The following is a 23,759-nucleotide window of genomic DNA, read 5'->3' on the forward strand; positions in this document are numbered from 1 at the left end:
AAGAAAATAAACATGTAGAAATTTAAGTAATGTCTTTTTCTTACATCAAGTTAAGCAAAAAGACTAAAATTTTCACTTTGCTCATGGCAGATACACTTAATAAAAAGAATCAGACTGAGAGCACTTTACTACATTCAGACTAGCCTTTTATTGATTTGGATGTGCTATGAACCACATTATCTAATCTACAATAAGCCATTTACCAAGTGCAATGATCTATGGGCTAAAAGGCTTAGATTTTTAGTTCCATTGTAGACTTTTTGATGAAATGGTAGATCAGCAGAGAATAATAAGATTGTGAGGGACAGAAGTGTCAATATTAGGAAATTAGAAAGTTTGGCTTAATGTTTTAAATCCTCTTGCTGTTCGTTTAAAAGCCCAATATCTCTTTTTCTAGACTAATTGTATCTGTATATTTAACAGAGGTCCCAGATGACATCCCACAGGGTGTCAAGTTCACAGGGGTTCAAGGGCTCATCCAACGGAAAATATTTTTATTTTGCAAATGCAAAATCATCCATCTGAGCAGGAGAACTCTTTGGTGATGCATGTGTTATGATTATATGAGGATACAAGTTATCATGTTACTGTCTTCTCACTACTGCTGATTGACATAATCCAAGTTTCATCTGCTGCATAAGAGATTTTAGCAGTTTCCCTCAAAAGAGATTTGAAATATTGTGCCCCAGTAATTTTTCTTTACCTATATGCACAGAGCCTGGAACGCGAGGCTGAGATCCCAATCAGGCTTGCAACTTACACATAAAAAAATTCAGACTAATGCTCCCACAATCTCATCTTTGATTGCCTCCCCTCTCTCTGTTAGCTTTGACCATTCTATGCCAATCTAGGGAAGAACCACACATCTGAGATCTGCTTCCTTATTTTTCAATATCGCTTTTTGATTGAAACAGGTAACACTGAACTTCCTGGCAATGTACACCCTAACTTCCTTATCAAATTATTAAGCAATTCATTCAAAGATAACTTCTTCCTGAAAATGGTTGCTTTTGGCTAACTTGGACTCAGGGGTTTGTGAAAAACGTAACAGCGCAAAACAGATTTGCAACACCACAGGCATCAACAAAATAACATCTCATGTTAGCAAACAGAACAAAAAATAAGTGGATTTCAGTAGACAGAAATAAAATCCACTATTTAGTGCTAATTAAGTGAATACCAAAGCGTATTTATGAGATTATTTTATCTGTGGCAAATTTTATTGCATCATTTCTGAGTGAGACTGACAAGTTACATGCCCATGTAACTGTACTGAAGACATTAATGTCACTTTAAAGCAACTCAAGTTTTGATGTTCTTATATTTTTGTTGTACAGCAACTATTACGATGCATTGCCTCATTTTATGAAAGTGAAAAAATGAAGTGTAACTAGTTCAGGCTACCATGTAACTTTACAACTACTGACACTAACTATAATATACGCCAGTTTGTATTAAGATGTTATTGCACCTTTCCAGTTCTAATCGCCAATTATGACTCTATTAGTCCTACTTGGCAGTTCATCTGCTCCTGCATCAGCTAAGGGGGACTTGGAGACGGACCTCTGATCCTCATGTTTCCGCTTCAGTGAGTGCTCAGCACAGCGGCTGTCATCTTGAGACATTGAGGAGCTAAGGCATTGCCTTTTGTAAGATAACTACACCTGACCTTACAACAATTTACTAAGGAAATACCTGCCTAATGGCAGTGAGTGCAGTTTCTTTTACACTCACAACAGCACTGCAAATTAGAGACAACAGGATAAATCTATGACCAGCTCACTAGACACTTCATTAAATCACTGTTCCCTTGCCTTGTAGAGCACTAATAGAATCACAGCCCTCGTTAGCTACTGAATAAAAGATCAATCACATTCTTTGAGAGGTCTTGCTACCAGCTTCCAGAGGAAACAAGGAAAAAAAAAAAAAGACATATTTAGGATCATCAGTAAGATTCTGAATGGCCTCACTGCAAGTTGGTTAAATTACCTTTTCCACAACTGACTCCGACTCTAATACTCTAAGGAACTTGTTAAGTCTGCTTTCAAAAGCTGCTATCTAATATATGACTACCAGGCCCTGGTCAAAAGTTCATAATGTGCATATGTAAAAAGGTACTAAATTGCCTGAGGGCTAAAACCAGAGGAGTTTAATTGCAGCAAAATGCTGAAAATGGTCTGTTGAGGGTCTTTCTATTGGGATACTGCTGGCACTAGCTGATTGAAGTACAGCACATAAAAGCCTTACAACAATATTTCCTTAAATGCAGCTGAAACTGCTAGCACTTGCTAGTGCATATATGGTGTGCCAAGAGGAAAAAAAAAAAAAAAAGAACCTTCCCTAAAACAAACAAAGATTTAAGGATTGATATCATTCATAATTCAAAAACATGTGGATAAAAGGAAGAATTAAACAGTGAATATATGTCAGAATAAGTCATATTATAGGCTTCACACGTTGTTATGGTGGGAAATGTAAGTACATATGTAAACATATTCAATAGGCACCTATTACGGTTTGTTGCAATGAAAACTGGAAAACAGCTTCCATCGATCTATTTATGATCACACTTGGAAATTTTGGAAGCAGTCACCTATGAGACTGAAGATCCCTGTACTTAGCCTGAAATACAAGGACTTGTTTGTAGTAATTCAAGAATCATTCCTCTAGTTATTTAGATGATAAAGAAAAAAAAGGACAAGAAGGAAAAAAGAAGAGTTATTTTCTGAAACCATTCAAAATACACTTTTTCTATTGAAAAAGAAAATCCTAAGAATATAAATGTTCATGAAAAATGGTCATCATCTGAAAATTAGGAAGAAACAGCAATTATTTTATCTAAGCAGAAACTGTGAACATTTTAACCCTTTGCACAGTGAACACAAGCAGAACATTTTTCCTTCTGTGTGAGCGTTTATGAACATATTGCCTGAGAACTTGGATTTTGATCATAAACAGTTATCTGAAAAAAAAAAAACTGAGCAAACACCTTCAAATTTTGCTCTTTTTGTAGAAAAAACTGTGATTTGCTCCTCAATATATTTTTTTTTATTATCTTGGCCAAAACTTATAGCTACAAATATTTAAAATGGCTACAGTGAAACATTTCTCAACTTTTTTCTTAATTATATTTTTACCTTTTGAAAACCACATTCACGTGGAATATTATCTGACATGCTATAGATACTAACTTGAAATTTTAAGCTAAACTTCATTGTTTCTCTGCCAGTTTTTCTTCAGCTCAAGCAGAGCTTGGTGTGGAAGTTAAGACATGTACTGTGCAAGAAATGACATTAGGTCAGTGTAACAGTCCCTTCATAGAGACTGCAGTAGAAATTTTCCACACCCAATTATTTTTTCCCAGTTATGTGTCTATTGGAGGCTATGCTACAAACTGCAGTAATGAATGAATCCAAGTTAAAGCCTTCCTAAAAGGAGAACACAACTCTGCTCTGAGCGTGAAGTCTGCAAAGGTGCAAAAAAAACCCAATACAAATACAGGTGATAGGGGAAAAGTCATCAGCGTTCAGTACCATCTGCAAGATTTTGAAAGGCAAACATTCATATATGTATGCATGATCTGTTGCCACTACTTTCTAGGTTGACAAGGTGAAAATGTTATCTACCGCACGTAACTTGTTCATCTACAGCATGTGTTGTCTTTGGGTGTGTCACGGCTGGGAACATTATCTACAGCTTTGCATAAAGCTTTTCGTTTAAAGACCAATAAAACATTTTAAAATACCTCATCTAATAGTCTGAAACAGAACAAGAAATGAATGAATGTAATATAGTAGACAAAATAGCCTTTAGCCAACCATTACCTGGTAAAGCAGGAAGTGAGTACACTACTGCTACCATTGACTTTGCCATTTTCAGCTGGTATCAGTTAACATACAGCAAAATGAGAGTCTTGGACAGAAACCACGGACAAGGTAACAGGAACATGGTCAAAAGCATGAGAATCAGCAAAGAGTTCAAATCAGTTCAAGTGACCTCCACTTTCAGCCTTGGAAAGTGTACATACTAATATTCTGCCGTAGCTTTAGAGACTGTCTCCATGGGAAGACCATATAACCTCAGCCTTCTGATACAACAGTTATCAACCAAATCTCATTTTACAACATAAAAAATACCCAGGCCACTAGAAAGTCTGAAAAGTAAATTCATCCTAGTGGATGACAAAGAAAATTGGTAATTCATTTACCTCACCTCAACAGATCAATTCAGAGAAGTTTGAAAAAGCATAGTTGTAACACTGACAGCATTTACCGTAACAAATAAACTTTGTGGAAATGACAAACCAACAGCGTCTTACAAGAAATGAAGAATATGGAACAAGCTTTCATTTGTCTACTCTCGGCATTCAATGCTGACACGCAGTTAGGAAGTCATTCAAATTGGTTTAAAATATATGCTTGGGAAGAATTCACAAAAATCTCCCAAAACAGAGAGGAACAACAGACTACAAATATTTTAGTAGACATAATGTTTAAAGAAAATAGACTGACTTCATTCCAGGTCTATAAGTCTCTGTTTTAGGTCTGGACAACCATTTCTTTCCAGCTTCTGAGCACTACAGTATAATTAGTTAATGGATGCATCTGCCAGCAGAAGGCAACAGGGAACAGAAGCAGGAGAGCTGAAGTTTTTTTCTGATGATGACAGTGAAACAGGAATGACCACATAATATGGCCCAGCCACATTTCATTACAAATTATAAACATTATTTTAGGGGAACAGATTAGCAATTAGATTGCATTTACAGGAATATTTGCTGTGGACAGTGACACAGTTTCCTAATGAGTCTTCTGTCCCTTCCTAACAGCAGAAAAAGCATTGAGCTGTGTGTTCAGCTTTGCAGGCCTTGAGTATACATACACAGTATTTGATTTTCCAAGACAAGCAATCATAAAATCATAGAACGGTTTGGGTTGGAAGGGACCTATAAAGGCCATCTAGTCCACCTCCCCTGCAGTGAGCAGGGACACCTTTCACCAGAACAGGTTGCTCAGAGCCCCGTCCAACCTGACCCCGAACACTTCCAGGGAGGGGGCAGCCACAGCTTCTCTAGGCAACCTGTGCCAGGGCCTCACCACCCTCATGGTAAAGAATTTCTTATATCTAATCTAAATCTATGCTCTTTCAGTTTAAAGCCATTACCCCTTCTCCTGTCACTACAGGCCCTTGTAGAAAGTCCCAATCCAGCTCTCTTGCAGGCCCCTTCATTGGGGCCCTGCCATTTGAGTCTTGCCTTCAGAAAAAAGAAAATTACCATACTCATACCCATAACACCAAAGAAAATCCCAAAACTAACAAACCCAACCTAGTAAGTTCCTTCACATTTTCCTCAAGACAAAAAAAGATACCAATAGACATGCAATAGAACTGACAAGAACTAGAAATACTATTAGAGTCACAGTGGGATACCTCCAAAAAGGCTAGAAATACGAATTTTCTATACATACACATACATTTTCAATAGCTTTCCTAGAAGGAAATTTTTGAGAATGTTAATTCAGTTATGCAGTTATCATGTCCAGGGAATGCCAACATGATGATGGATGACATGTCACGTGCAAAAAAACAAACAGATTAATCACTTTTTCAGGAAAACAGACTCTTATTGTGTTCACCTATCCATGAATATTAAATATATTAAAAACCCAAGTATATTTTCATTTATATACAGATAGATAGGTATATATACACACATATATATGTAAAAACACTAAGAATACTGAAAAAACATTATGTAGTACTCTGAATTTGATATACTGTATTATTTTTGGACCTTTCAAATATATTTTTTTTAATGACTTTGGTCTAAAAGCAGGGACTTTCTAGCTCAGATTACTTGGACACTCTTACTGTTTACTCTTCCATCTTTTTTGCAAAGTCAGAAGAGATTTCCCTCAGAACTTCAAATAAATAAGATATCCAGCTGCACAAACACTATACATTCTGTTAAGATTACTTTGGCTTCCTAAAGAATATTTGACTTTCTCTGAATGTAAATGATTAAAGAGAATCCATCATATGAAACTGATTGGTGAACTGTTTAAAGTGGTATGGCACCTCTTCAAAGATGATGTAGAGAGAAATGAAAAGACCATGTTATGATAAAGCATCTCATATATCCAACGAGTTCTAGGGAATCATTAATGTAACTAAGCACTGCATCTCCCAATTAAAAAACAGCATTCAAATGACAGTTCCATAAAGTAGGATCTACATTGCATTCTTTTTTAAACAATTTGGTATTTCATCTGTTCTAAAATACGGCCAATAAAAGCTTGGGGTTTCCTGAACATCTGTCCATTCATAAATAGCAACTTCAAAAAAATGTAAGGAAAGATAAACCATGTTCTAGAATCCACAAAGTTTATATTGCTCTGAGAGTTATGCTCATAAAATGACACAAGCTAACAATGTTCAAATACGTAATTTCGTTATTTTTACCATTTACAGTTTTAAATTTGGGAAAAGGATTTTAAGTTGTAGAGGTCAAAGAAACAAAAACTAAACTTTGTCCAAAGACCTTGTTTTTGCTGAACTCTACATGTGTGGATCAGCAGCTCTACTTCCCGAAGAGCCACTTAGAAGGCTTAGTATCACCAAGTATGTATGTGCATATAAAAGAAAAGAAAGAAAGAACTATCGCCTATTTGCCACGTCCAGTAACAAGGACAAGAAGGCCTCAGTTCAAAGTTTAGTGATACAGGACAAGTTTGAATTTGGTTCTTCCTCATTTAAGGAATAAGCAGCAGATTTACATTTTTAAAAAAATCATAGCTAAAAATCATTCAGACCTTGGACTCTAAACTCAGTAAGAAACTTGATTTAAGACAAGAAAACTGAGAAAGTGAAAAGCACACTAATGAATTACCTCTTACAGTTCATAACCCACACCCCCCCGCAACCCTCCATCATTGAGGCCTTCTCACAGCTTCTACAATTTGGCAGACAGCAACAGCTTGAAGTGGAACTCAGATTTGCCATTTTACATCTTAACCCATATGGGATTTGTTTTTTGCATTTCATAGCACCATAATTTCAATAGCTGAAAGTATCTGGTTCAGTTGAAGTGCCTTATATAATTCCTATTTGACCTGCTAGCTGTAAAGCATAGTAGCTATAAGTCTGTCCAAAAAGTTAAAAATCATTACTTAAAAATGTTTTTAGGGAGTACTTTTTAATAAAAAGATATTAGAAACTCATTGCTAGCTAAACAATCAAGTTTTATTGCTTTGAACATTTGAGACTATCTTTCTAGAATGCTAGCAACAGATCATTGGATCGTTATAAATGAACTACAGTGCATTGACTCTGCTTTTGATTACAGTTATCTCATTCATAAAAATGTTATCTCTATTATTCACTTGTTATTAAAGAAAACGAATAATCCTATGATTTATGTGCTAGCTGGTAACTAAGGAGGCCTGGATCCTACCGTGTTATTTACAACAAACTGTCCAAGTGACCTTGCTCAGGCACACAAATGAGAAACTGTGGGGTCACGAGCAGGGCTGCGTCGCCTCATTGGCAGTAACTGGAACCGCAGGGCTCTGGGGTGCAGCGAGGGGCACCCGGAGGGCTCTGCAACAAGCAAAAGGCAATGGAGGACTTCAGGGCACACTTGCATTTGGTCTTCAGAAATGCACAGTAAATTCAGCCAGGAATTTTCACTGCTAGGTAGGCTACAAAGTCTTCAAAGATTAAACACCTCTTAGGCAAAAAATACAGAATTGTTTCTAGGAAAATCCCTTTTGTTCACCGGACCTTCTTAAAGTTATTAATATAACAACATACTCACATAATCTGAAGACTGTTTAAGAGTGGGCGAAGCAAGTCCAGTAGCAAAGGTAAAAATTACTACCCTAGTTTGGAAGAAGACCTAGGCCGGCAGGTATCGTAAATCTGGTTCAGACCACAGCTGCCATTTTCCGAAATTAACAGCCACACATTTGCATTAGCACCAAACAACGGCATGAGAAAAAGTAGGGTCAATCTCTTTCAGTTTTTAAAAAGATCTTCAAGACATTTAAGTTCACTTGCTTGTTTATACAGGAAATCACTAAATTTTTATGTAATTTTTAATTTTTAAAAATAATTTTTTTCAGTTCATTTAAATAACCTTGATTATTCCTAGCAAAAATTACTGTTATTAACTAAAGACAAAAAAATGAATACGAAGATGCACATTTACTTTTTGGTTTATATAACTCAAGTATGTAATGCATTCAGAAAAGTTCCTCACTGTGTATTTTCCCTTACATTCTCTTTTCCAATCTATTCTTTTTAACAAAGCTGCATGATACATGCTTTGCTGTTTTCTTAGCAACGCTTGTCAAAAAATTATTAGATTTATGTAAACTGCACAAGAAAAAATTTTTTTATGTGGCCACAAACCCAGAAGTGTCACAAACCTGTCTATAACCAGAGTTTTAACATTATATCCATGTGCCAAAGTAACATACACCCACTTTTGAGAGAAAAGAATATATATCTAATCAGTCAGCAGAAGGAAGGGAGGCCAAGAGGTTGCACATATAAATTCAGAATATTATCTGGTACTGCTATTAGCTATTTTGTCCCCTGACAAAACAGAATAAAAACATGAAAATAATTTTTCACAGAGCACTGTGAAAACAGACTCCCATAAGGAAAATCCTTTTTTTCCCCCACAAACTTTAAATTATCATCCTACCTCTTCATCTCTTTATAATACTTGACATTGAAAAAAATAATACCTGTATAGCAATATGCAAAACAAATGCAAATGCAGAAATTAAAAAAACCCTCAGAACCTCAGAATTTCAAGCATTCTGAAAGTCTTGAATTTCACTACCTAAGCACCTAAAAAAATCTTTTTTTATAGTCTCTTCAAACTCACAGTTCTAAATTCTACTCATCTTTTCCCATGGAAAATCGATATCTTACTTGTTTTCAGTTATGGCAGTAGATAATCCATTTTTGCAGCAAATAAAAGAAATGATGATGTTTCAGTATGAGAAAGATCTCAAGAACACTACCAGAAGGATAAGGCAAATTCGTAATAGCGAGTATAGTACTGACATAAAAAAACAAAATCAAAGGGACAAAAAAAAAAAGGTCTAAATATCATGTTCAGCTGTTTCTGTCAGACTACAAGATCTTGCCTGCCACCTAAGCACCTCAACACTCATAATACAGCAGAAATTTCCTTCCTTATGGTTTCTCAAATACATTCTGAGCAGATCAATGTCGCGTAACACCTCAGAGACACCACGACACTTCAGCTGCAGTTTAGCTCTGCAAGGGATGGTGAGTAAAAGAGAAGGGATGAGAATAAGGAAAAAACAGGAACTTGAAACCTTCTTTGGAGGACTGCAAAAGAACACAGGAAAAAAAGTGCAGCGAAGGAAAATCTGGGACTTTCAGACAAGAAAGAAATTATGGATTCATCATATCAGAGTGGAAAAATAAAAAGGGTTTGCTTTTAAAACCTTTGTAAAGCACTCATTATTTTATTTGTACTGAAGTTTACACCCACAAATCTGATATCCCCCCATTACTCAACAGGAAGGTTGGGTTCTAGATGGTGTAACAATCTGAATCAAAAATCAAAATAACTGAATGCAAGACTGACTTTCTGCAAGTTTCAGAAAAAGATATTCTGTTCTATGTTGTTAACTACCTATGATACCAATCTTTTTCAGATTTCAGGCAGGAGACATTAAGTTAGCAGACAGGGCCAGATGTGAGGTCACACAGAAAATTGGCATTTGTGGGCAATTCAGACCTGCCTGCAGACATTCCACAAGGTGCACACATAACTTTCTAATCCAAGAAAGCTTTTTGAGGCTGAAAAATAGGGAAATAAGCTTTTTAATTTCAAATCCTAATTTAATTACATGTAATATAAAACATTATGGACCAAATGTTTCCCTGCCTTGCAGCCCACATACTTGGCAGGGCATTCTGAAATTCTGCAAGGATCTGGGGGGAGAGGAAGAAATTCCTTACTTCCTCCACAAAACTATAGGACACAACAGATCTGCTCCACAAACAGCCATGGGGGTGTGTTGGACACAGCAAATTCCATGGCCGTTGCTCCCCCCGAGCACCGCTCTGCACGCTGAGACCCTGAGCTGTTCTGTTTGGCACGTGGATAGGTTTTCATAAAGACTTTCCATTCCTGTGGTGTGGGTTATGGGGGGTGGATTTAATTTGCCCTCATATTTCATGCTACATTTATTTTAGCAGGAAGTTAAAATATGTATCAGCTATGTATCAATGTATCAATGTAAGTTTGATAATAAACTAGCTTATATTACATTTTATTACTAGATAGGACACGGAAATTCTAAGTGCATAGAAGAATTTATGCACCAGATTATTAACAACTACTTTAGAGGAATTTCTTTATCGTCCTATTATAACCAATCAAAATATTCTTCCACATATGCCTTCTTTCCCTTTACACCATTCAGTCAACTTTAAATACTAGTATTCTGCAAGGAAGCATATGCTACCAGGCTTCAACAAAATAACTGTCCTTCCATGTTACTAGAGATACAGTCCACAGACCTGTGTGTTAAGAGAGAGAGCTATTGCTTAGCATCACTTTAACGTTTACACTTTTGGCTTTAATCCATAAAACAGGAGAAACTCTTTACAACTGCTAATATCCAGGAGACAGTTAGTCCCCGTTCACTCGCCCTTCCTCTTTCACTTCCCACACAAAACTCAATTTGAGAAAAGAAACTGCCATTTTGATCAAATCTAACCTGTGATGCTCTTTTCAAAAAGAACTGCCTGTTGCTTTTCAGGCAACCCCAGTGCATTTTCAGGAATGTCTTAGGGAGGAAATACAGGCCAAATTTTACTCTGAAATATGCACATACCCACCGTGCCCATGACTGTTCTTGGAGCTGAACACGCACAGCTGAGGGCAGAATTTGGCCTGAACTGTGAATTCAGTAATGGAAGCCAACATCAACTCAACACAGCCCACACAGATCTTTGGACAGCAAAAAATGTTTACTTAAGGAGAGAATACTATCCCCAGCTCTAAGGATTATTCCAGTTTCTTTAGAAAAGAACAGGGGAGAAACAGAAGAGATGATGAGACTGCAGGGCCTCTTTTGGGCTTCCATCAAAAGCAAACAGATGTGATCATTAGGTGGAAGCAAGTCACTCCAGTAGATGTAGATTAATTTCTTGCCAGAATAGTATTTCTGAGTTGATGCTAGGTGTGAGCGCAAATCATCACATGAAATTTAAATTTAGTTACTGCCAACATACAACAAAAGTAAAACCAGTGAAGCAGTTGCAGACACAGGGGTTTCCTCCTGCCCGTATGAGCATTGCAATGACAACTGCCTGCAACACTCCTGGGGTAATATCAGCATGACAAGAATTCATTGTTTTATGTAAAACTAAGACATGCAGCAGACTTTGAGGCCCTTAAAAATATTCCTTATAATTCTCTATAGCAAATACTTTAAATACAAATTCCAGCTCTGACAAGCTACTATCTTTGGGGAAGGAGGGAGAAATCAAAGCGCTGTTCAAGTATCAGTCTCTTACACAGTGAAAAATTAAGGGCAGAATGGTCTTACTGCAGCTAACTGGCTGTTTAAAGGTGACAGGTTGAGCTCTTACAGTTGTAATTTATATCTCAGCAACAGAACCAATGTTTTATTCCCAACCGTTAAAAGGGGGTAACACATCTGCTAAAACTCTAGCACAATGGCTGGCTTTGCACTGCAACAGGAAATGTAACCCAATAGTCTCAGAACTTCTACAAACCCTAGCCATTTCTTAACGTAAAAGGATTTGAAAATTCAGTTCACTGAAACATCTGTTAAGCTCTTGCTACTCTAACACATGATATTCTTTCTGCTCTGTTACCTGCCAACAAAAATATTTAGTTCTATGTAAGACTATCACAAGTGTGTGATAATGGCACTCTGCTTCTAATTTTATTCGCCCTTGTACACTCACAAAATCACCTGGGAGTGACACCAGATAACATACTCTGTGTAAGCTTGAAACTTACAATAAAAGTATTTAATTTTAATCTTGTATGTAAATAGTAAACTAATCGGGTTCTGAATGACTAGCATTAATTTGAAACAAAACAAACAACTTAGTCAAACTGTTTTTGAGCCAGCTTTCAAGAAGAGAGTGAAAAGGAGAGAGAGAAAGAGAGAAGGAGAAAAAGAGAGCGAAATAGAATAAAAGAGAGAGGTAAAAAGAAAAAAAAAGTAGAAAAAAAGCCCAAGGAAGAAAAACTCTAAGGCCTTGGATCAAACCAGCTAAGCGTACGCATGGTCTATGCAGCTACTCTCAGAGACTCTCTTCCAATCTGTTACTTACAGTGGCTGCTTGTTTCAATTTACATTTAATTATTTAATTGTACTATAAGCATCTCCAATTAACTGAGTAACGATACAGTGGTAAGTAAAAGAGAGGCCCTTTGAATATTAGCAGAGGTATGGTTGCTACAGTAATAGAATAGTAATCTACTTGCAACTATTGCTTTCTACAAAAAAATACCTGTTCTACATTTTGTCTAGCAAATCCTTGTAGATTTTAGATCTTGAAAAGAGGTGGGTGGAACGAAGGAACAGTCTTTCAGTTTTCAGTGCTTTACTTAACAAAAGTACTTCCTGTACACCTATAACCATCAGTGATATAAATACTGGTTTATGTCTCAAAAGGTGACCCGACAGCTCTCTGTGATTCAACAGAAAAGTTCACCATAACCAGCACAAATATTTTTTATGCCGTAGTCACTCATAAAACAGATCAGAAAATATGAAGTTGCACCACTTCTTGCAAGTAAGGTATGACCATTTACAGAAGCAACTAAAATTACGTCTCTAAAAGCCTTACACTTGAAGTACAGACAAATCCCACCTAGGTATGTTTGTCCTTTTAGCAAAACCAGATTCTAAGTCATCTGCAAACCTTTTCTTCAAGCAGAAATGTAAAATAGCCTGACTTCATAAAGTGTCCTAATTACTGAAATTAAGTCACCATATTCGCAGCAAACAATAGCAAACAGGTAAGTAAGAGTGTGATATTAGAATACCGATTCTCAGTGCTTCAAGGGAACCAGCTAAAATGGAACAGCTACCAGCAGTGTTTCCTGAGCTAAATTCTGTCATGCTGAATATCCCAAGCGCCACACACCAGAGGCTCCATGACCTCTCTCCAAATTGGCGATTCACAGTATGCAACAGCATGCTTTTCTGAAGAAAATAATACATCCTCATCAACCAAAGTGGAACTATTCAACATTTAGGAACTAAACAACTACATTAAAAAATATATTTCAGATATACAACATATATTCTTCATTGTTGAAAAAAGAACAAAATAATTACTAAACTGTTATAATTTCTAGTAAGTACACTTTAAATAGATGATTTTATAAGTACCACAGAAAACTATGACAATTCAGTCAAAGGCATGAAGGCTAATTTCTCAGTAGCAACATGCAGCAAGGACAGAACGTAAGAATTATATTCTTCTGGAAAAAGCTATTAGGGAAACAAATGTATTTTCTAATTTTCTCCTGCATCTAGCTTCGAAGTTTCCAAAAGAGCTGAAACTCTGACTGTTATTTTGAACTGTCCACAACTCTCAGAACATCCCGTAAGTCTGTCTTTGTGAAACACAAATTAAGTGTGTAATTATTTTTTATTAACAGCTTTTACTACAATAATACGAAAAGGCTCCAAATCGAATCAGGTGTGTGCAGCTGTAGTGTGTGTGTGTATACGCATAGATGTGCATGCATCTATACAGATTCCAGGAGCCTCTACAGTTCAAAATATAGCCAAGAGCTTTTAAACTGGCTCCAGAAGGATTAGGCTCTCCACGTACCACAATGCTGCAGCAGTTAAATTTACTGCCTCAGAGATCAAAACTGGTACAGGCGTACCGAACGGCACCTTGCCTGAACTGATAAACCTTATTTCACTCCACACAACCTTGAGACGGATCTCTCAATCCCAGTCATAGACCCAGCTCAGTTGCAGCTACTTTAAGTGCTGCTGCACCACGCTGCATTGCACAATGCAGACATCCTTGCAAAACACAGGAATGTACGGTTCACCACCCTGGGACTGCAGCTTTAAGCTCAAAAACCCAAGTCCAGTATTCTGACCAAAAGACTCATCTAAACTCTGGGGTGAGCTGCCACAGAAATCCTGACAGGGAGCCCACAAAAAGATCCTCAATAACGTCTATTCGAAGTTGGTGACAGCACAATCCCCCCCAAAAAAGAAGTAGCAGATCATTTGTCCCTGCAAATCTCAAAATAGAAACTTACACTGATGATGTTGAGAATTTCAGCTCAGCTTGTTTGCCCAGGGAAGGGCACTTTTCTAGTTTTACTGGCAATCAAAACATTCATAAGGTTGAAGGGAAGATAGCAATTCATATCAGAATACTAGTTATAAAACTGATTCTTACCCTCAACCTATAACATTCAAATAACTACAATGAAATACATAGAAACACAGAAAGACTTCCTGAAGTGATTGGGCTTGGGTTAGAGTGCACTATTATTCAGTGCTGATTTTTTTTTAGTATATTTTATATTCTTTTTTATATATCACCCATAAATAAACAGATACTATAAAAGAAACCTATCAATTGTTTTAAAGAATTCAAAATCAACTTCAATGTTTTATTTTGTCCCTTAAAAGATAAGATTATCTGAGCAACAAACACAAAATGTTCTTTTGCAAAAATATGTCAGAGCAAATAAAACTAATAATTCGTAGAAGTTCCACAGATTGGATCTTTTTCACAGGACATTGACAACATTCACTTCTCCATTCTCAGGAGAACTTCAAGAATTTGTTTTATAAACTATCCCTAACACAGCAGAGACATGGTTTTAAAGGTCCTGGAAAAAAAACATGCTGTTGAAAGATATTATTACTTGTCTCAAGCTGCCAGAATGCTCACTTACCAATCTCATGGACATAAATAGGTTTTGCATATGTACGGGCTGCAAACTGCAGGCAGAGGTGAGAGGTGTGAGCACTCTCCTGACTGACACATTGTCATTGCCACACACCAGAGTGTCTGTATTTTTGCTCCATGGCTCTTATTGAAGATCCAGTACTGTTCAAGAAGCTGGGTTTTTGTGGACATGTAAGCAGAGTTTTAAACACTTACATTAACCCAGTATAAATTAAGATTAATTTCATTATCTCAACAATAATGAAACATACAAGCAAACCTTTTTTTGCAGCTATACATACAATTTCTTACATTGAGTTGCTCAGCTACTACAGGTTATGCAGTAGATTAAGCTACTTAAGGATGGATCCCTCTGCCTCAACAATTCCTTCTCTGCTCTTTTTCAAATAAAACCAATTTATTTGGTCTGTATCTTCAGCTCAGGGATACAGTAAGTTACATTACACCACAGCCACTCTTGTCAGCTGCCAAGTCTTCTGTAAAAGGGGCCTGGTTAGGGCTGGAACAAATTGCCATGGCTAGATGAGTTCTGCAGGGGTATGAATCTTTTCATTTCCCTGATTCGTAGCTGCAAACATTCAAAGACTCCCCCTCCTTGCTCCCCTTTTGGGAATACCCTTCTTTGTCAGTGAATAAGGGATGAGAAACAGTCAATAAGGTTAAAGGAAGCCAGTTCTCAATGAAGCAAAAGTTATCCTCTGCCTAAAAAAAGACTTTAGACTCCTGATAAATAACCTGGGTCAGAGGTTCAACGGGTAAGAGTGACCCCTCCAGGTGTGGAGATGCTGCAAATTCCTACATAACGAAGCCTCATAATGTTGGCTATGAAAGAACTGCATAGCCTTTCATTATATCATGGTCACAGTCCAATGGAGACAAAGTAAAAACACCCATTGCCTTCAGTACTTTGTAAGAATCACGAAAATTGTTGGGTTTTTTTTGTTTTTTAAATATGAATGAAGGTGCTTTTACCACTGAAAGCACTTTCCCTCAGCCTTTAATAATGTCTGTAGTATCTTTTCTAACTAGGGCATCTGTTTACATAAAAAAATGTAGTCAAGCATATTCCACTTCAAAACGAAAGCAATTTTTTTGACTTTTTACATATTCTGAGCACAGAAATAACTCTAAATTATGCCACACCTAAGATGTACAACTACCTTAATCACAGTGAAAATCACATATTCAAACAAGGAAGTCATGCACTCCATCTAATCAGGTCCCTTTACTGAAGATTGACAAAGTTAATCTAAAATGGTTGAAGAATCGTTTTCCAGAGTACTCACTATCTTGGCACAGTGTTTGTCATTAAAATCGGAGTCGTAGCTATAAAAGGCAATAGGTCAAAGCAGATACATACATCTGGATTTTTATAACTTTGCTCCCCTGATTTGAAAAATGAAGATGTGTAAAATACTGTAATTCATTCACTTACCATGGATTTGGTGAAAGGTCGAGCCAAGGTAAACAGCAGGGTATACACCCACCAGTTACGATGAATGGAGGAGTAAATCATATTTCCAGGATGGACTGAATTAGACGTCACCCCATGGGGAGAAAGGCGTCGGTTCAGCTCATTGGAGAACAGTATATTGCAAAGCTTAGAGCGATTGTAGGCCAACATAGCCCAATACTCCTTCTTAGATGGAGAAAGCAGGCTGAAATCAAGTTTTCCAGAGGAGTCTTTAATTTCTGTAAACCTAAAAAACAGTAAATATGCCTTAGATACCCCAGAGTTAATTTCACTCTCATTAAGAACAACATAAAATGTAGACGAAAGAGTAGAACTTGGCCAGAACCAACATAAAACAGCAGCTTATTTAGCAGTTGAAAGTATCTACTGAAAATTGCCTGAGACCAAAGGAATAGTCCCATATAATATGGCAGTAAACTTATTGAATAATAAGCAAAAGCAAATGATAAATTGAAATGAATCAAAAGAGGCTTTAATGATTTAAAGGCACCGTATACAACTTACACATCACTTTACTTTAAATCCCAAAAAACATTTTGCCGTAGATCTACAGAGGCACAATTAACTTGGAGGAAATAATGCAGGATAAACAAACGCTGCATTAGAAGCAGAGAAAACCAGCATCCTTTCATTTCTCCTTCTTTCCTTCCCTTGCTTATTTCATCCAGTGCTCACATACGGCACACTTTCATTTAAGTGTTCTAGTAACTATGGATGAGTCTCACTGCCTCTTAGACTCTTTTTTAGATTAAAAATTGATGAATATAAAGGGGTTATAACCTTGGTAACTTGCCATCAATAGTCTTGTATGTTTAAAAGATAAACGTAAACAAAGCCAAAATGAGTTCTGGCAGAGTATAATGTTTTTAAGTATACCCATGACATGGCTGAACACAAATCAAAGTAACTAGTTGATGTTTTTTAATTGGGTCTGACAGAGTCATTAAACACCAGCTGTTTGTTTCTTTCCTTTTTTTTTTTTTTTTAATAACAAAGTAGTGAATGTTCCGAAGACGTTTAGATGCAGAAAAGGAAGTTTCCATATAACATTTTCCCCCCCCAGTTCTTACAAATTGATTTATCAATTTACTGGTATATCTTAATATTACAAAATAATACTACATTTAGTTACAGATCTATGTTTCACTCTACTAAAGAAGAGCTACTAAAAATAAAAAGGATTTAGCAAGCTCTTTTTAATACTCAGAGTTTTCAGAATCAGCTGGGGAGAACAGGGATAAACATAATTATAGTACACACTAGAAAAATGTTTTAAAATATCTTTACTAATTTTGCATCTCATGCCCAGAAATGAAGAGATCAGCTGGAATTTCTACATTCATTCTGTGAGCAGAATTATGGTACACTCAGAGAAAAGCAACTACAGTATTTGAACTCAAGAGGAAACCAGGATGTTCAGTATCTCGCAGAATTAGCCCTTCAATTTCAACAGCAAAATTTCTCTTTCATAATTTTTCGTTAGATGAAATTAACAGGACTATTCTGGGAGGAATTTCCTATATTCATTCCTCAAGTAATAATTTATGATACCAAAAATAATCTGTAAATAAAGTACTTTGTGTATACTGTATAACGGAAATACAGTGGCATATTTTGAGTCCAGTCCTGCGAGTGTGCTTATGTGAGTCAATCTTACTAATGTCGGCAATCTCATTGCATTCAATGGGATAAGGGCTGTACGATCAAATTAACAACACAGAAATAAAGACAGAAGTAAAGTCAACCTACTTACTATTCTGATTTTAATATGATGTGCTTACAGTACCCAAAACCTTAATTTAAACACAATTCATTTGTGCTGAATCCAGAGAAGTAACTAAAAACGAACAAAGAACCAGAGAGGCAAATACATATTTTGCCTTGGAGCAGTCTAGTATAGTATTTTCTGCAAACATGGGACTTTATTTTTCCCCTAACAGGGGGTCTTGACTCCAGCGAAAAGATGCAGCCAAGGTTTATGGAAGTAATTAGAAACCAATACTTCTGTTTTACAACCCAGTTTAAGACTCAGAGTTCTCAAGTAGGTCAGAAAGTACTACTACCCAATGTAGTAACGTCTAAACTGACTTCCTTACATCAACTTCTTGCCATTAAACAGGGGGGGAAAAGCACAGTTACTTACAATGATTGGTGTAGGTGTTAAGATACGCCATCGTACATGAATTGGACCCCTTAGAAAAAGGGAAATTTACTAGTTGTGTTTATTACTTTATTTAAACATAGACTGTTACTTTTTTTTTGATAGGCTTCTATAAACCTTGGCTGATATTACTGAGTTACAATGAGTACTTTAAAAAATGTTTTCGAAATCACAGATAAAGATGTCCAGATATGTGAGCTCTAGTTACATGCAGCACTTAATACACTGAAAAACAAAGATGTCATTTAAAATACTATCAGAGATACCAACTTACAAAGGGGAACAAGCAACTGACAATTCAACATAATCTCCCATGAAATAACAGCTCATTTAAACGTATACCGTTGTGCCCTCCACATCTGGCAAGTGATTGGAGTTGGCAGATTTATTTCTAGAGCTATCTTGCCTGCCCTGCAGTAGCCTCCCTCACTCCTAACAAGACTCTGCTACTTGCTTTCACAAACCTGGTGTGATTTGCAACGATAAGGATGTCCAGATTTTGTTACCAACTAATTACTAGACATTTCATGTCTTTTAACACCGGGGAGGATTATTACTGGCATTTTCTATTGCTTCCTTTCATTTCAGCCATCATAAATTTAAAATGGTAAAAGTAAATCTATCTGCAGTGTGTCATTTATACCATAAGCCCCTGTGTTTGGAAGTGATAAAGGTTTCAGCCTGACCCTTGGCTGGTCTCCCTCTACCAGGTCCCTGGGGTTACATTTTATGGAAACATGATTAAAAAAATAAGCTTCATTCTGGGTCACTAAAACATTTCAGAAATATGAAGGCGGGGGGGGGAGGGGGGGGGGGGCGGGGGGAAGCACTCACACATTCTTCATTCTTCCTTTCGGTTTGCTAGAGCTGTTACACATGACCAAAAGTGAAATAGAAATCACCAGTAACGTTTAAAGCTGGACATTATAGGTCTAATCCTGCAGTCCCAAACTAAATCAGAAGGCAGTAAGTGGTTTGTGCCCACTAAAATTCAGAAGTGGGGCATGCACTTTGCACAAGGAACTTTATTTAAATCCAGTCCATCCTTTCAGTTATTAACAAAAACACCACAAGCATGTCTGAAATAAGGCAAGCCTCATCATCGTCTTGCTGTGCTTCTCCTGGCAGTACAAAAGACGAACATCTAACATTTTAATTAAAAAATTCACCAAAAGAGGCATGGTCAGATTTCTAATATGTATTAACTACACTACTTCCCATTTTACAATTATAGAGCTAATGTCTGCATTGAACTCCCTAATTTCTCATTATAAAACAATTGGATTTCATCTAGCAGTTTTTAATTGCATTGTTTCTCCTGCTAAAATAACTGCACATTCTTCTTGGTAAGATGTTGAAGTTGTTGAATGACAAATCAATATAGGTCACGCCATTCAGATTTAATCAATTATTATTCCATCTCCTCGCAAAATCAATGAGTGGTCTGAAATGCAGCAAAAATCTGCATTCATACAAAGAATGATCAAAAAATACCTACATCGTGTCATAAAACCAGAATACACTTTATCCAGCAACAGAGCCAAATCCAGTAACATCCACAGGTATTAGTAATGCTTCTATTTTGAAAGAGATTATTTAAATGCAAATGCTTTAGAGCAAGGCCTTTCGTTTTCAAAAACTTTTGCAGTTCTGCCATAATCGTTTTATGCTCTAAGGATTAACGATTTTGGCTAAAGCCAAGGTAACATGCACTGACCTGTGTGATTCGGAGGAGACCACCACAACCCTAGCAGGAGATGACCGGCGTAGAACGTCTTCCAGAAGCTGGACAAGATAGAAATGTCCCAAGTGGTTCACCTGGAAGGTGGACTCCAGGCCATCTTCCGTCAAGCACCAGGGCGCACCAAACAGGGCAGCATTGCAGATCAGTACGTGGAGAGGCCTGACGAGGCAGAAGCATTTGGCATCAGGAAAACAGAAATCTCAATGACATACCTGTAGTTACATTCCCGTGTGAACCGGGCCAAGGCGTCTCTTGGCTGCAGGCACGAAGGCTCCGGCCGCCGCGCGGCTGCTTGCTGTGAGGCGCCGCTGCCCTGGGCCCAACGCAGAAGAGCCCCTCGGCAATGCTGGCGGCACCTCTGGGAAAGCGTACGTAAGAAAGGGCAAAACACCTCACGGCCGAGAGGACCGAGGGGAAAAAAGTGCCCACCAGCAGCGTGAAGAGCAGGGTGAGAGGCGGAGGAGCGGGAGGAGGTGCTGCAGGCGCTGGAGCGAGGATTTCCCTGCGACCCGGGGAGAGCCCACGCCAGGGCAGGCGCCCCTGAAGCACTGCCGCTGTGGGGAGGACGCAGTGCTGCGGCAGAGGACAAGCACGAGGAGGAAGGGGCAGCACAGAGGAGCCGTTATGTCCTGACAACTCTCCAGCCTCCTGCCCGGCTCAGGGCAGGAGGAGGTGGAGGAGTTGGGATGGAGGAGTGAAGCTGAGCCTGGGGAAGGGGCAGGGGGGCAGGAGGGAGAAGGTGGTGTCAGTTCAATTTTTGGTTTTGTTTCTCACTATCCAAATCTACTTTAATAAATTAGCCCACCACAACGTGTCATCTGAATGTGCATACCAGAGATCGCACAGCTTTTGCACTTTCTTCGAAAATACCAAGTAGAATGGCAATGCTTTGCACCTCAAGAAGCAACAGGACCATAGCAAACTCCACGTCCTGAACATTCGCCACAAAAGTGGTCAGCGGGTGGACGGCTGACATGCATGGGCATGTCACCAGAAACACCTCAATGCTATCACTGCTCTCCCAGTTGCTAATCAGGAAACAGTCTCCTTCTGGAGCACTGAAAAAATAAACTTTTCCTAGGGGATGAGCAATTCCTGCCACTGTCTTATGTGGGGCACATATCTATCCATGACATCTGCACAACTGGTAGGGGAAAAGTGAATAAGAAATAAAGACACAACGCAACAAGGCATATGCCCACATGTTGTATACTTCTGCAGCTTGTGAAGTATGCTGTTAAAAAAACACAAGTTGATGAAGACTGAGTTGGAAAATCAAAAACATTCTCCAGAAGCTGTAATCTTTGGTGGAAAGACTGCACACAATACATATGAGATCCCTGGGACAGAACTCTTCCTCACTGAACTCAACTAACCCAGTTTAAATAGAAATGCCACGATGAAGGAATTTTAAATGAAGCGTTCTTAATTTGTTTTGCAAAGGGTAAGATTCTACCAAACTAAGCTAGAAAATAATGTAGACTGTCACATACCTCTCTCATTCAAAAATCAGCTCCAGAAAACTTCAAATTCCTTGACATCTCCACTGTAATCTCAGGATGCTACACACCTTGCAGTCTTCCCAGCCTCCACAGCAAGATCAAGGACACACACCCTTTCTGTTCATTCTTGTCTTTTTCCAAATCCTTATGAAACACAGCAAAGACTCTGGTTCTCAGACCTCAGACACATCTACGCTTGCTAGATTGTTCCACCTCTAAGGAAACCTTGGCACCGATAATGTATTCTTGTCCTTGAGTCAAGAGTCTGACACAGCAGACCTCAGGCAAGCGTACCTGAGCTGAAAACCTCACACTTGACAGTCGGCATCTAGCATCCCTGGCCCTGATATAATTAAATAGGATTGGTCACACAAAATAACGACTGTCAAACAAATACCTTTCACACCTGCACTAACCATGCACTAATACCTGTGACGTCCTAACAATACAGTATTAAGATCTGTCACATTTACTTGTGCAGTTGGCCAAATCCCATCGCACAAAATCAACCACCCAACATAAACTCTAATTCTGAAGATAATAAATGAAACACAACTAGGAAAAAGAGCTGCTTGCCCTCTCTTCTTTTCAACTACTTCCTCACAGGCCTACACGCAAAAGATGACAGGAGACCCAGAGTTAGATTGCTTTCCAGCATGGCTGAAGGACACATATACTGCAACTCTGAGCATCTGCAAAAGGAATTCCGGAAAAGAACGTGAAACATGAAGCCCCGGGCTGTCAAACAAACCAAAGTAATTAGATTCCTTCAGGCATGTTTGAAAACCTCAGATTCTGATAGCCCAGTTTTCAAAAAAAGCATTTCTGAGGGAATCAAATGCACCTTAGGTGAATACTGAAAGAGCTGCATAAGCATCGACATAAACAGCAGACTGTATTTCTTTATTATAATAAATTTTAACTTCAAGCCCGCTGGGAAGTTACAAATGAAGCCTGCTTTAATAAGAAGTTAACAATCTAATACCTGTACCTGTGCCAACTTGGAAAATTTTAACAAAAAGCTTCAGAAGCAGAATGAAATGGTCTGTGTACTTCGGGAAGCTCATTTTCTGAAGTTCTGAATTTCTGATTTGCCTTTTGGTTAGTGACGCTTATACGCACAATATCTTCATATAGAGACTACACCCGCAAAAGAAACAGAAGATAAAGGGGGATTGTCCTTTTAAAGGCAAGGTTTGCTCTTTCTGTTCAAATAAACTCATAAAAAAGGCAGTACTTTTTTTCATCTTTGTAGCCTCACTCAACACAGTGCAAGCAGGCTATTTAGTAAGATATGCAGGATCACATTTTTTGAAAGGTACCTGACATTTTGAGGCATATTTTATCAAAATGTTTTAAACCTCAGTTCATTTTGCCTGTTCAGGACACATCTACCAAGAGGAAAACAAAGCCTCATGATGCTTGAGAGTGCACGTGTGGAAACTTGGGATGATTAATCATCTCTTCTGAAAGTTTATGAAAAGCTCTAGCAAGAATTAATTTACAGATACGTAAATCTGCTGGGGAAAAGTCCTCAACATAGATGCAATTACTGCTATAAGAGCATCCTGTATGAGAACTGAAGCACACGAGTGCAGCAGTAATACAAAAAATGCCATCAGAATTCCCTGCAAAAGCAAATATGGAACTTTTTAAAGGATCATAATTCTATTTGATAATTGTCATATGTACTATGACATAGCAGACCACAGTAAGACACAGAGGACTCACATACAAACAAAAACTATATTCCACCTATCCAAATTGTAGTATCCTTCATTTATACTAACTACAGAATAAGTACCAGAGGCAAAATAAGCACTCTATACCTAACACTGTCAGCTCAATTAATTAAAAAGATGATTCTAGAATTATAAAACTATAAAA

General features: G+C 37.8%; 1 protein-coding gene across 6 annotated transcripts in view; it reads right to left on the bottom strand.

The window, feature by feature from the left end:
* Positions 1-23,759, bottom strand: part of WWOX (WW domain containing oxidoreductase) — a 529,815-nt gene that overhangs the window by 377,811 nt on the left and 128,245 nt on the right. For 5 of the 6 annotated variants that reach the window (XM_075433872.1, XM_075433873.1, XM_075433878.1 and 2 more), the window contains exons 7-8: positions 20,344-20,529; positions 16,427-16,691 (exon numbers count right to left, since the gene is read on the bottom strand). In XM_075433872.1, coding sequence (XP_075289987.1) covers positions 16,427-16,691; positions 20,344-20,529 — 451 coding nt within the window. Of the gene's footprint in view, positions 1-7,530; positions 7,600-16,426; positions 16,692-20,343; positions 20,530-23,759 lie in introns of those variants that run through there. The other variant, XM_075433874.1, reaches the window with a different exon arrangement.

This window comes from Opisthocomus hoazin, chromosome 12 (genome assembly GCF_030867145.1).
Source record: "Opisthocomus hoazin isolate bOpiHoa1 chromosome 12, bOpiHoa1.hap1, whole genome shotgun sequence".
In the NCBI taxonomy this organism is placed as follows: Eukaryota; Metazoa; Chordata; class Aves; order Opisthocomiformes; family Opisthocomidae; genus Opisthocomus; species Opisthocomus hoazin.